Source organism: Leopardus geoffroyi, chromosome A3, assembly GCF_018350155.1.
Source record: "Leopardus geoffroyi isolate Oge1 chromosome A3, O.geoffroyi_Oge1_pat1.0, whole genome shotgun sequence".
NCBI classification, from domain to species: Eukaryota; Metazoa; Chordata; class Mammalia; order Carnivora; family Felidae; genus Leopardus; species Leopardus geoffroyi.
This window is the reverse complement of record NC_059336.1, coordinates 19,003,495-19,016,324: the sequence shown is the minus strand read 5'-3', so window position 1 is coordinate 19,016,324 and position 12,830 is coordinate 19,003,495. Positions and strand designations below refer to the sequence as shown.

General features: G+C 58.5%; 1 protein-coding gene across 3 annotated transcripts in view; it reads left to right on the top strand.

Moving 5' to 3' along the window:
- PLCG1 (phospholipase C gamma 1) overlaps positions 1-12,237 on the top strand; it is a 36,936-nt gene extending 24,699 nt beyond the window's left edge. For 2 of the 3 annotated variants that reach the window (XM_045444590.1, XM_045444592.1), the window contains 26 exons: positions 57-91; positions 294-366; positions 480-581; positions 836-954; positions 1,041-1,126; positions 1,201-1,321; positions 2,063-2,231; positions 2,346-2,468; positions 2,551-2,652; positions 2,732-2,919; positions 3,156-3,356; positions 3,431-3,550; positions 3,640-3,820; positions 4,705-4,782; positions 5,560-5,663; positions 5,890-5,986; positions 6,271-6,340; positions 6,818-6,975; positions 8,323-8,419; positions 8,560-8,784; positions 8,856-9,004; positions 9,812-9,926; positions 10,013-10,174; positions 10,291-10,379; positions 10,475-10,662; positions 10,863-12,237. In XM_045444590.1, coding sequence (XP_045300546.1) covers positions 57-91; positions 294-366; positions 480-581; positions 836-954; positions 1,041-1,126; positions 1,201-1,321; positions 2,063-2,231; positions 2,346-2,468; positions 2,551-2,652; positions 2,732-2,919; positions 3,156-3,356; positions 3,431-3,550; positions 3,640-3,820; positions 4,705-4,782; positions 5,560-5,663; positions 5,890-5,986; positions 6,271-6,340; positions 6,818-6,975; positions 8,323-8,419; positions 8,560-8,784; positions 8,856-9,004; positions 9,812-9,926; positions 10,013-10,174; positions 10,291-10,379; positions 10,475-10,662; positions 10,863-10,905 — 3,195 coding nt within the window. In that variant the 3' untranslated portion in view covers positions 10,906-12,237. The remainder of the gene's footprint in view (positions 1-56; positions 92-293; positions 367-479; positions 582-835; positions 955-1,040; positions 1,127-1,200; positions 1,322-2,062; positions 2,232-2,345; positions 2,469-2,550; positions 2,653-2,731; positions 2,920-3,155; positions 3,357-3,430; positions 3,551-3,639; positions 3,821-4,704; positions 4,783-5,559; positions 5,664-5,889; positions 5,987-6,270; positions 6,341-6,817; positions 6,976-8,322; positions 8,420-8,559; positions 8,785-8,855; positions 9,005-9,811; positions 9,927-10,012; positions 10,175-10,290; positions 10,380-10,474; positions 10,663-10,862) is intronic. The other variant, XM_045444591.1, reaches the window with a different exon arrangement.
- Positions 12,238-12,830: the final 593 nt, after the last annotated feature.

The window sequence follows — 12,830 nt, the reverse complement described above, 5'->3', positions numbered from 1 at the left end:
TTTCCCACATGGCCTCCCCAGGGGCTCTCACTCTGACCAGGTTCTGTCTCCTGCAGATGGATCTCCCCTTCTTGGAAGCCAGTGCCCTGAGGTTTGGTTTGAAGTGGGGCGGTAGGGTTCTTCCCTGGTCCCTCCCCGTATAGGTGGGAGGTTTTGGGAGGGGGTGAGCCATGCGGGACCCTTTGGGGCAGCTGTGCTGGCCGGGAGCTGGGCTCTGCCTTCCGAGGGGCCCTTCACTGTCTGTGGGCTGTGCCAGCCAGCTGGCTGCCAGGTACTTCCCTTCTTCCCCACAGGGCGGTGGAGCGGCCGGAGCTCTGTCGCGTGTCCCTTCCTGAGTTCCAGCAGTTCCTCCTCGAGTACCAGGGGGTATGGCTGGGCTCGGCGGTGCCAGGGTGCTTGGCTGGGGGCTAGGGACTGGGCTCGTCACGGGCCGCGTCTCGTGCGCTCATCACCACCCCACCCCACCCCACCCCCACCAGGAGCTGTGGGCCGTCGACCAGCTTCAGGTGCAAGAATTTATGCTCAGCTTTCTCCGAGACCCCTTGCGAGAGATTGAAGAGCCGTACTTCTTCCTGGATGAGGTGAGCCCTGCCTTTCACTCTCCAGAATGGGGGTTGCCGACCAGAAGCCCACCTGGGTCCCAGGAGCCAGATTCTCCTTAGGGGTGCTAGCTACCTCGTTCCCCTCACCCCCCCCCCCCCCCGCCCCCCAACATACACTGGTTTCCTGGCCCACCACAGTAGACCGTGAGCATCCTCTCCTTCCCACCACTGCCATGCCAGCAGATTGGGGTAGGGGCTCACTCTGGCTTTCTTTTCCTGCCCATCCTGGACAGTTTGTCACCTTCCTGTTCTCCAAAGAGAACAGTGTGTGGAACTCACAGCTGGATGCAGTGTGCCCAGAAACCATGAACAACCCCCTCTCCCACTACTGGATCTCCTCCTCCCACAACACGTGAGTGCCTTCCTTGGGCCCCACCTGGCCCACCCTTGGGAGGGAGGCATTCACCCAACCACGCTTGCCTCTCCTTCCCTGTCCAGATACCTGACCGGGGACCAGTTCTCCAGCGAGTCCTCCCTGGAAGCCTACGCTCGCTGCCTGCGGATGGGCTGTCGCTGCATTGAGTGTGCGTGAGGGCCAGGGCTGGGGGAGGAGGTTGGGGGGGCCTGCCCTCTTGACTGTGGTCATGTTGCTCCCCAGTGGACTGCTGGGATGGCCCAGATGGGATGCCAGTCATTTACCATGGACACACCCTTACCACCAAGATCAAGTTCTCAGACGTCCTGCACACTATCAAGGAGCACGCCTTTGTGGCCTCAGAGTGAGTGGGAGAGAAGGGAGGAGGGCTGGGGTCAGCTTGGCTCCAGCTCTGTCCTGTGACAGAGGGTCCCCTCCAGGGCCCTGTCCCCATGCCCCATTTTTCTTTCATCCTCTTGCCGTTTGCTTGACCCATTCTTCCTAAGCCCCTCCCTGTTTCTTACATCCATGGTCCGCCCTCTTCAATGGTTTTTCTCTAGCCTGTGGAACAAACTAAAGCTCTACCCGTCCGCAAAAAATACTTCCTTAACCCCAGTGGTCTCTTTAGGCCATTGTCCTACCAACCCCTTTCCCTTCACAGCCCAGAGAGTTGTCCACATCCCTACCTGCTGTCCTGCAATTCCTGTTCACCCCTACCTGTGCTCACTAGTCTCTCATGCCTCACTGAAGGGATCATCGGGGGCTCTGGCAGCTAACTGGAGGGTGATTCCTGTCTCTCCTTACCTTCTTGGTGTGGGATGTCTCTTGCACTGCTGGGAGAGCCCCCATAGCTGGACCAACTCTGGGGACCTCTGTCTGCAGGGGTTCCACCCCTTTGTTCCTGTTGCACCCTTTGGTGCCCCTGTGGAACCTTCTTAACCCTTCCAGCAACCAAGGCCAGCATCTTCTCTGGGTAGCTTTCTTACAGACAGGGCCTCCAGGGCCTTGGTCCCTAACACCTCCTTCTCTGAGGGGTGTTTGGACTAAGCATTGATCCCTCAGAATTGTAAGGCCTCTGTCACTGCACTGGCTCCTTACCCTTTAGGTACCCGGTCATCCTGTCCATTGAGGACCATTGCAGCATTGCCCAGCAGAGGAACATGGCACAGTACTTCAAGAAGGTGCTTGGGGACACACTCCTTACCAAGCCTGTGGACATCGCTGCCGATGGACTCCCCTCACCCAACCAGCTCAAGAGGAAGATCCTTATCAAGGTAGGGGTGAGCCCCCCACACTTCCCAGCACCTCTCCCAGGCCATTGCAGCCTGGGTGAGGAGGAGGGACGCTGGGACTAGGGGGCACTGCCATGTCCTGGCCTGTCCCCATAGCACAAGAAGCTGGCAGAGGGCAGTGCCTATGAAGAGGTGCCTACATCAGTGATGTACTCCGAGAACGATATCAGCAACTCCATCAAGAATGGCATCCTGTACCTGGAGGACCCTGTGAACCACGTGAGGGCCAGGCCAGGCCAAGCATGGGGAGGGGCACCGCGGGAGGAAGGCTCCGTTCATGGGCCCCACTTCTGTCTTCTAGGAGTGGTATCCCCACTACTTCGTCCTGACCAGCAGCAAAATCTACTACTCTGAGGAGACGAGCAGTGACCAGGGCAACGAGGATGAGGAGGAGCCCAAGGAGGTGAGGGGCCAGCCCAGGGCTGGGGGCTGGGCTGGGGTCAGAGTCACTGAGTGTCTTTGCTGTTGCCCTCCCGCCACAGGCCAGTGGCAGCACAGAGCTGCACTCCAGTGAGAAATGGTTCCACGGGAAGCTCGGGGCAGGACGGGATGGGCGGCACATCGCTGAGCGCCTGCTTACCGAGTACTGCATCGAGACCGGGGCCCCTGATGGCTCCTTCCTCGTGCGAGAGAGCGAGACCTTCGTGGGCGACTATACCCTCTCTTTCTGGTAACCCACTCCTGGCGCGTGTATACTCTGACGTGGCACCTCCCAGAGACCACCACGGTCCGTAGTTGGTCTCTGTCACAGGCTCTCCCATGGAACGTGATCTCATCACATGCATGCACGCACATATACTCTTCAGGGTGCTTTGAAGCCCTCCTGCAGGGCCACCCACACCCGAACAACTTAGGTACCTCGCTTGGGCCCGGCCTGCTCCTCACTGCCTCCCTGTCTTCCCTCAGGCGGAATGGGAAAGTCCAGCACTGCCGGATCCACTCTCGGCAGGACGCTGGGGCCCCCAAGTTCTTCTTGACAGACAACCTGGTCTTTGACTCGCTCTATGACCTCATCACACACTACCAGCAGGTGCCCCTACGCTGCAACGAATTTGAGATGCGCCTCTCAGAGCCAGTCCCGCAGACCAATGCCCACGAGAGCAAAGAGTGAGGGAGGGGCCGAGGGCTGGGTGGGGGACGTGAGAGGTGATGGCCAGGGCTTGACTTGGGCCTATCTTCAGGTGGTACCATGCCAGCCTGACCAGAGCTCAGGCCGAGCACATGCTGATGCGCGTCCCCCGGGATGGGGCCTTCCTGGTGAGGAAACGGAATGAGCCCAACTCCTACGCCATCTCCTTCCGGTGAGGGGTGTGGCCTCGGGGTACTGTAGGTGTTGTGGGGTTATGCCTGAGTCTGGGCTCCCCTGACCCTGTGTGGCTGTTGTGTTAAGGGCTGAGGGCAAGATCAAGCATTGCCGCGTCCAGCAGGAGGGCCAGACGGTGGTGCTGGGCAACTCAGAGTTCGACAGCCTCGTGGACCTCATCAGCTACTATGAGAAGCACCCACTGTACCGCAAGATGAAGCTGCGCTATCCCATCAACGAGGAGGCGCTGGAGAAGATCGGCACAGCTGTGAGGGCCCAGTGCTTGAGGGGGCGTGGTGGACAGGGTGACCCTGGGCTAGCTGCTGGGCAGTGGCAGGACAGTCGGTATGTGGGACACAGAAGCCAGGGATGTTGTAGGAGCTCCTGGGAGGGTCACTCTGCCCAGCTAGGGGCCATGGTGTGGGTGCCAGGACGGTGTCCCAGAGGGAATGTCCTCCACAAGAACGTGTCTGCAAGGATGGGCATGCATTAGGTGAAGGCATTCGAGCAGAGAGCCCCCGCGAGCCGGGGTGTGGGGTAAGGCGGTCCAGGAGCTCATGCAGGGAAAGGTAGGCCCAAGGCCAGGAGCTTACTCAGGAGGTGTGAACTGGACTGTCGCCAGGGCAGGGGAGTTGGCTCCAGGAGGCAGAGGCATGAGGGTGAGGCATGTGAGGTAGAAGGCTACACAGACGGCACGGGGACAGAGAGGGCTCAGGACTTGGACTGATGGGGACTAGGGCGGGAGGTCTGCTTGAGACTTGGCATTGGTGAGCACAGGTGACCAGAGAGAGGACTGTGCACACTGGGGCCCGGGGCTGGGCTGATGGATAGGCAGCGTGGGGTGGGGGCGCCCAGTGGGGAATGAGCGAGCCACTAAGCAAGAATGTCGGGCAGCACCTTGGGCCTTCGGGAACAGAAGGTTTCGGAATCGTGGGGTGGGCCTCAAGGGTTAAGAACTTGGGAGAGAGGGAAGGGCAAAGCCGTGCTGCTAAGGTCCAAGATGCCGGTGGACCAGGTGCCAGGGGAGGGGGCAGACTTGGCTTGGAGAGGAAGGCCATGTGGAGGCCTGCCTCACCGACTGAGGGGCACAGGGAAGCCAGCAGCCCCTGTTCTCTCTGGGTGTTAACGTCTACCATTCGGTCCTGTTTCCAGGAGCCAGACTATGGGGCCCTGTATGAGGGCCGCAACCCAGGCTTCTATGTGGAGGCGAATCCTATGCCGACTTTCAAGGTACGACCTCGGGTGTCTGGGCACAGGAAGCTAGAGAGGCTCCTGGCTGCCCTGGGCTTGTATTTCTCTGCTGGGGGCGGAGGGGTGCATCTGTGGTCGTTGTGGAGAAGTGGTGTTTGTGGTTTTCCGAGTCCTTAGAGCTTGTGAGAGATGTGTGGTTGGTGTCTGACCACAGCTCTCTTGGGGCTGACCCCCTCCCAGTCCCTGTCCCTAGGGGTCAACACTGACCCCTCCAAACTGCTCCTCAGGGTAAGTCTCATTTACTTCCTGGGTGGCAGCAGGGCGGGGGTCGGCCACAAGGGCCAGAAACTTTGTTCTTTGCTGCTCACTCCCTTATCTCATGCAGATCCCTCGGAAAGGACCTTTCTCTCTCTGCTTTTTTCTCTAAGGAGTAAGGAGTTGTGCTTTGTCCCTCAGCAGCCAGGGAGCCTGGGACAAGGTTTTTTCTCCTACTTTCCAGATGAGGAATGATGGGGTCCCAGTCATGCCCATAGGCTTTCAGGTCCTGGGGGAGGCAACCAGGGTACCTACAGACACTCCTAGCCTGTGAGCCCTGGCTTCTGGGGGAGATTCAAGAATCTCCCTGTGGCCCGGGCTGAGGGGCTTGCAGTGTTCCACCTGGACCCTGAAGAGCTTCCGTGGCAGAGGCCCTGGGTCACATGTGTCCTGGAGCCTCCTGTAGGGCTGATGGTGAGGACTATGCTGGGTGGGCTGCCCCACATCAGCAGAGTGGCGAGGATAGACTGCCTGCTCTAACCAGTGTCTCCCCCTCTGCAGTGTGCAGTCAAAGCACTCTTTGACTACAAGGCCCAGAGAGAGGATGAGCTGACTTTCACTAAGAGCGCCATCATCCAGAACGTGGAGAAGCAAGAAGGTGGCTGGTGAGCCTGGTCTCCAGAGCCAAAGCCTCTGGCATGTGTGGTGGGCTGGGAGGCAGGGGCCCCCCTGTGCACCTGCCACTGTGCTGTCATGGTGTGTCTGTCCCACATACCTGCGCACCAGCGTTGCTCCTGCAGCCTGGCGTAGGTGCGGGGACTCTGACAAGGGATACCCTCCTTGTGGGAGTTTGGAGTGGTTGCTGGGGTCAGCACCCTGTGGCTTCCACAGGTGGCGGGGGGACTATGGTGGGAAGAAGCAGCTGTGGTTCCCGTCAAACTACGTGGAAGAGATGGTCAGCCCCGCAGCCCTGGAGCCTGAGAGGGAGGTGAGAGCAGAGCCATGTTGGTGCGACAGAATCCCCATCCCCAGACTCTTCTTGTGCATATGCTCATCACACACAGTGTCCGGTGTACCTGTGCATGCACAGCCACCAGTCACCTGCGGTCCTGTCACACCCCTGTGGGGTCCGCAGTTTCCAATACACCTGCTGTGTTTGTGTTGTCATGGGTGTGTGCCTAAGGTGTGTTTGTTGCACGCACACAGACATATCCTCCCATGCATCTATATAAAGCAGATGTGCTGACGACCCATGGGCTTTGCTTTCCACAGCACTTGGACGAGAACAGCCCCTTGGGGGATTTGCTCCGGGGGGTCTTGGATGTGCCAGCTTGTCAGATTGGTGAGCCCCTGCCCCTTTCTCCAGCCCACGGTTCTTCAGGGTCAGGCTCTCCTTTGTGGCTCCCTTTGTGTTCTGTGGGAAGAAGCCAGTGGCTGGCTTCCCAAAGGCTGTCCTCACTCTGAGCTCTCCCTGTGCTTGGATACTCTCTTGACACCCCAGTCTCGATTCTTCACCTCCAGCTCTGATCCCCTGCATGCTTACCCTGAGCCAGGCACTGGGTGATTCGGAAGGCTAGCTGACCTCCACAGTCCTTGTAGGTTGGGCCACGGTGTGACAGGACCTTGGAGACAGGGTGGGGCACGTGACCCGCACGAGACCGGGGTTTGAGCCCTGGTCGCCTCTCCTGGCAGCGCAGCATCACCTCCCTCACACCCTGTGGGGTGGAGGGCAGGTGGTGAGGGGCTCTGAGCCAGTGCCTGGGCTGTAGTGTGGGGGACGGGGACGTCTTTCCAAGCGCTGTTTCTCTTGCTCTCCCAGCCATCCGTCCCGAGGGCAAGAACAACCGGCTGTTCGTCTTCTCCATCAGTATGGCTTCCGTGGCGCACTGGTCCCTGGATGTCGCTGCTGACTCACAAGAGGAGCTGCAGGACTGGGTGAAGAAGATCCGAGAAGTGGCCCAGACGGCAGACGCCAGGGTAAGGGGCATCTGTGGGGTGCAGGTGGGCAGCATGTGAACCTGTTGGGGGTGAGGCCTGCAGCACCAGGCCTGCCTCTAGGCTGGGACCTGGAGGAAACCACACACACAGACACACACACACACACACACAGCAGGCCGTGTGGCTTGTTCAGGACAGAGATGGATAGCGGCCGTGGTCCGCCCTGTGGATCTGCATGGTCGGCAGTTGGACACACAGGGGCCGAGCAAGAGCAGTCTTGTGCTGGAAGCAGGAGCGGGTGCCCAGAGGCTTGGGAGGAATGGGTGGTGTGGAGTGGGGAGAGGGTTTAACTTTGGAGGGTGTTGGTGGCAGGGGGAGCCCGGAAGGGCAGGGCCGAGAGGCTGGCGGTGGCCAGGGGTGGATGGTATCTGATGTGTGAGGGCTGCAGAGGTACCAACGGGCACGATAACCTGAAGGTGCCCGGGGTTTTGGCAGCAGCAAATGGCCCTAGTGTCACTACTAGGAACCGTGGTGGTGGGTCTCCACGGGGCTAGAGCTGGGGTCAGCTTTCACGCTTGGCTGTAGGAGGAGCCAGCAGAGAGGAGGGAGGCCACTTCCGCTGAGCCTGGGGGAGCGGAGGGAAGGATGTATTCACAGGGGTTAAGGGAATTCTGTGTGATGGCCATTCCCCGGGTGGTTGGTGTGGGTGGAGGGCGACAAGGCAGGTCTGTGGCTGCTTTGGAGGATGGGTGCCTGTGAGCCGCACAGAGAACAGAGGGTGCTGAGGATTTTATTGGCAGACTGGCTGGTTGAGGGGATGGATTCTGGGGTCTGGGCTGGAAGAGGAAGTAAGAATGTGAGTGTAGGAGCCCTTGATGGAAGAAAGTGGGCCTCCGGAGCTATGAGGACAGGACGGGATGCGCTTGTGAGCGGCCACGGTGGGTAGGTGGCTGTGTCGGGCAGGGGGGCATCTGAGGGTGTGAAGCCATTAGGCCCGCAAGGTGGGAGGAGTCTCCTCAGCACCGAGACCTGAGACCGAGCCAGAGACCTGAGTCCCCACTGAAGTCACAGGAGGCTGCCTTGCTTAAGGGAGGCTGGGTACCCAATGGTCACAAAGCATCACCAAAGAGTGCAGCCAACCCCAGGACCCTGAGCTGTCACTGGGGTGTGGGTGATGAGGACATCAGCCTCTAAGAGTCTTAGGAGGGCAAGTGTGGCCTTGGGGGCAGAGAAAAGGAAGGAGGATTCTGGGGTGTACTGACCAGTGGGGTGTGGGAGATTCGGGGGACAGGGCAGGGCCCAGAGAGCACCTGCACTGTGGGTATGCCTAAGCTGGCAGGGGCATCCTTCCGGGTGGGGCATCAGGCCATGTGTGTGTGTCACCAGCTCACGGAGGGCAAGATGATGGAGCGGAGGAAGAAGATCGCCCTGGAGCTCTCCGAGCTGGTTGTCTACTGTCGGCCTGTTCCCTTTGATGAAGAGAGTAAGGGCCGAGGGCTGGTGGGGGTGTGTTTGGGCGCCCTCCCTGGCAGGTGGAAGATATACATTTCGTCCCTTTGTATGGGGGGTGGGGGAGCTGCCCGGGTGGGTGGGCTCTGTAAGCATTCTCCCTGTTTGGCCCAGAGATTGGCACAGAACGTGCCTGCTACCGGGACATGTCGTCCTTCCCGGAAACCAAGGCTGAGAAATACGTGAACAAGGCCAAAGGCAAGAAGTTTCTCCAGTACAACCGGCTGCAGCTCTCCCGCATCTACCCCAAGGGCCAGCGGCTGGACTCTTCCAATTACGACCCCTTGCCCATGTGGATCTGTGGCAGTCAGCTCGTGGCTCTCAACTTCCAGACCCCAGGTGAGAAGGTGCCCCGTGGGGTGGGGAGGGGTGCCATCGGGCCAGAGTCCACTGTAACTCGGCTCTTTCAGACAAACCTATGCAGATGAACCAGGCCCTCTTCATGGCCGGTGGCCACTGTGGCTACGTGCTGCAGCCGAGCACCATGCGGGATGAGGCCTTTGATCCCTTTGACAAGAGCAGCCTCCGAGGCCTGGAGCCATATGCCATCTGCATCGAGGTGGGTGGCGCTCGCCTGTGGGCTTTAGGGTGGGCAGGGGTTGCTCTTCTGGGGCTCGTTTCTGGAGTCAGGGATGGGGTGCCGGTTTGTGTGACTGGCGGGGGGCACTGAACTGGCTCCTGAACGTGAGGAAGGTGTGACCGTCCTCTGAGATAGGAAGGCAGCTGCAAGTCTCCACCGTGGGGCTGGGCCCAGAGTGGCGAAAGCCCGAGGCAGGTGGGCTAAATGTAGCCAGTTCTTGGCACTGAAGAGTCAGGCTGTCCAGTGAGGCCATGGGTAGCCGCTGCCTGGCAGGACAGGAAACCAGGGCCCGTGGTGAGCTAGCCTCAGGAGCCAGCGGGACGGCACTTACTGGAACGGGGCTTGAGGGAGAGTGACCCCCATTCCCAGCTCTCTTTTAGAACAGTCCCTGAGCACTTGATGCCCCCTGGTGAGAAGCTGTGGGGTGCGGGACGGGTGGGGCTGAGCAGTGTTAAAGGAGGTGAGGATAGCACAAGGTGAGTGGGTGCTGCTTTCCCGAGAAGAGACTTCGATTTTTTTTTTTTTTTTTTACCTTGTGGGGAAGTAACTTAAAAGATTTGCATATTGAAACAGACATGAGTTTGATGAAGTAGATTGCAGAAACTCCCATGAGAAGTTTGGCTGAAGCTTCTTCCAATACCACTGCTCAGGGCCCTGATGCCATGAGCCACTTAGTGGGCCGTGTCTTTGGGGCCCAGCAGAGGGCGCACTGCCTCCACTGCATAGTGAGGACTTGGAGGGAGTGGAAAGGACAGTCCCCCAGCCCATCTCTACCCTGCCTTACAGGTGCTGGGGGCCCGGCACCTGCCGAAGAATGGCCGAGGCATCGTGTGTCCTTTTGTGGAGATTGAGGTGGCCGGAGCAGAGTATGACAGCATCAAACAGAAGACAGAATTTGTGGGTAGGTCTGCCTTCCCCACTCAACCACGCCAGTGACCCTGTCCTCTCTTGGTGGTGGCCTGAGGCCTTCTGCCCTGACTTTTGCAGTGGACAACGGACTGAACCCTGTTTGGCCCGCCAAGCCCTTCCACTTCCAGATCAGTAACCCGGAATTTGCCTTCCTGCGCTTTGTGGTGTATGAGGAGGACATGTTCAGTGACCAGAACTTCCTGGCTCAGGCCACCTTCCCAGTAAAGGGCTTGAAGGCAGGTGAGGATCCTTCCTAGAGACAGTGCCTGGGATCTAGCTTGGGGATGGGGTGGGGGGTGGGGGGCGCAGGCCCCTGCTTGGCTTCCTCCCGGGCTGAGGGCCAGGCCTTCTCCTAGGATACAGAGCCGTGCCTTTGAAGAACAACTACAGCGAGGACCTGGAGCTGGCCTCCCTGCTCATCAAGATCGAGGTTTTCCCTGCCAAGGTGAGCACGAGGAAGGGGGGCTGGGGAGGAGCCAGGCAGCAGCCTCATAAGGCCCCGGGGAGGCACTGATCTCTCGTGCACCGCCATTGTTGAAGCAGGAGAACGGTGACGTCAGTCCCTTCAGTAGTATGTCTCTGCGCGAGCGGGGCTCCGATGCCTCGGGTCAGCTGTTCCATGGCCGGGGCCGGGAAGGTTCCTTTGAAGCCCGCTACCAGCAGCCGTTTGAGGACTTTCGTATCTCCCAAGAGCATCTGGCAGACCATTTTGACAGTCGGGAACGGAGGTGAGGGGCTGGAGGATGGGTGGCCAGTGTGCAGCTTGGAGGCGGGGGATGGTGGGAGCGATGGGAAGAAGTGCTTGCTGCCCCTCCGGGTCCTTCTCTTGCCTCCTGGGTGGGTGGAAGTTACAGTTGTCTGGCTTTGGGCTGTCCCACTGCACTCTGAGGCCCCACCGCCGGTAAGGACACTCTCTCCTTGTGTCCAGGGCCCCACGAAGGACTCGGGTCAACGGGGACAACCGCCTCTAGTTGTGTGCCAGCCTCGTTGAGAGCAGCGGGTGCCATGCACCTCGTGGAGTGCCGTGAGCCGGGTTCTTGAGAAGTGGCCTGTCGTGGCAGCCTTCCTGGCCCCGTAGCCTGGAGCCTGGATTCCAGCAGTGACTGCTAGACAAAACCAAGCCATTAATGAGTTGTTTTACTGTTCGGGGCCTCCGTGCCCCAGCTCTGGGGGAAGGCAAACACTGTACTGTGTCTCAAATTAATTAAGCACACACCTCTGGTCCTGACTTCTGGAGATGGAGCTTTCCATCTATGGGGCCAGGACCATGGCTGCAGCCCCTTGGAGAGAGGCTGCCTCAGCCTGTGGCACAGGAGGCTCTAAGGAACCGCAGCAGCCTCATGGGGCCAGGGAAACAAACCCAAGTTTACATTGTCCTGTAGCTTTAAAACCCCAGCCAGGCAGGGGTGGGGGTAGATGCCCCCACGGTTTGGCCCTGGAGCCAGGGCAGAGGAGCACAGGACCTGCCTGGAGAGGGTCCCCCCCCTGCTCAAGGAAGAGGACACAGCACAAGGGCACGTTGCCCGTGGCTGGGAACACAGCCCAGCCTCCAAGATACAGGGGATCGTGTTAGAAATAGCAGCATTGGGCAAGCCAGGCTGCTGTGGGCCATGGAGGGTCGCCCTGCAGGCCACTGTGTGAGGGGCCTGAGGAGGCCCAGGGCGCTGCCTGGAATGGGGACAGCAGCCCCTCAGGACCACGGGAGGATGAGGGGGACCCGGATGTCCTGCCCTGCCTTGGGCTGCACCACCTGCCTGCTGCCCAAAGCCGGGAGGCAGCCCAAGGTTGACACTCGGGATGTGAGCCTGGAATCCGGACCTGCTCACTAGGGTAAATGAGTGTGTGGCCGTGCTGGCCGAGCACAGCAGCTCCTGCCACGTTGGGAGGGCGTGCCTCGCTCTGACGCAGAGGCCACCGAGCAACGGAAGGTCTAACAGCAAGGTCAGCGGACTTGAGGCCTTTGTCGGAGATGGGTGCCGGCGTGGCCAGAACAGAGGAGCAGGTCGCAGGCCACGCCGGGGATTTTCCCCAGTACCTTCGGGAAGCTCCTGCACACAACTGACAGGCCCTTCTTCAAGGCACCCTTCAGCAGGTCGGCTAGGGGACCCCTCCCCCCCACCCCCGTCCTGTTCCAGACCGAAGACCACTCTCCCCGTTGCAGCATAAGACCTGGGCTCTGAGTCTGCGGACAGCACTGTGGGAGGATGTGGAGATCAGCCCGAATATTCATTAAACCAGTTGAAAGTCCTCTTGCTGGGCATCTGTGATGTTGGAGTATGGAATTTTAAAGGTTATTTTTTGCACACCGTTTCCTACCATGTTCATTATTTCACATAGGATGTATGATTTTCTCTGTCTTCCACTTCTAACCGGAAAGCTGCTTGGTTGCGGGGTGGGGGAAGCAAAACGAATGAACTGGTCTGTGCACTGTGGCAGAACTGTTATTTTTATGGATTTTACAGCTCAACTAACAGTGTTACCTTTTCAAGATTTATATATTTATATACTCTTAAGAAAAACCACTGAGCCGTTAAAGCCTTGTTATTCAATCCTAATAGTGATTCAGTTTTCTTTAGTTTACTTTTAGGGTAGAAAGTAAATTATTTAACATTACATTAAACTTCCCAGATCATGGATTGTAAACCGAAGGAAATTATACAATTTCTGAGAAAATGTATTGGTTTATTTAAACTAATTCTAAAGTTGTCTTTGTAAGTATGACCTCACAATCCTGTCCATAGCAAACATATCTACATATGGCTGCCAACGTTTGGTTTATAATCAGAATATTAACAAAAATCGTAAATTTTATTAGAAAAGCTTTCCTTTTGAAAAGAACAGCAGTATTATTTTTCTTCTCAGTAGTATTGTAACAAAGTTAGTGACTCTCCTTGCT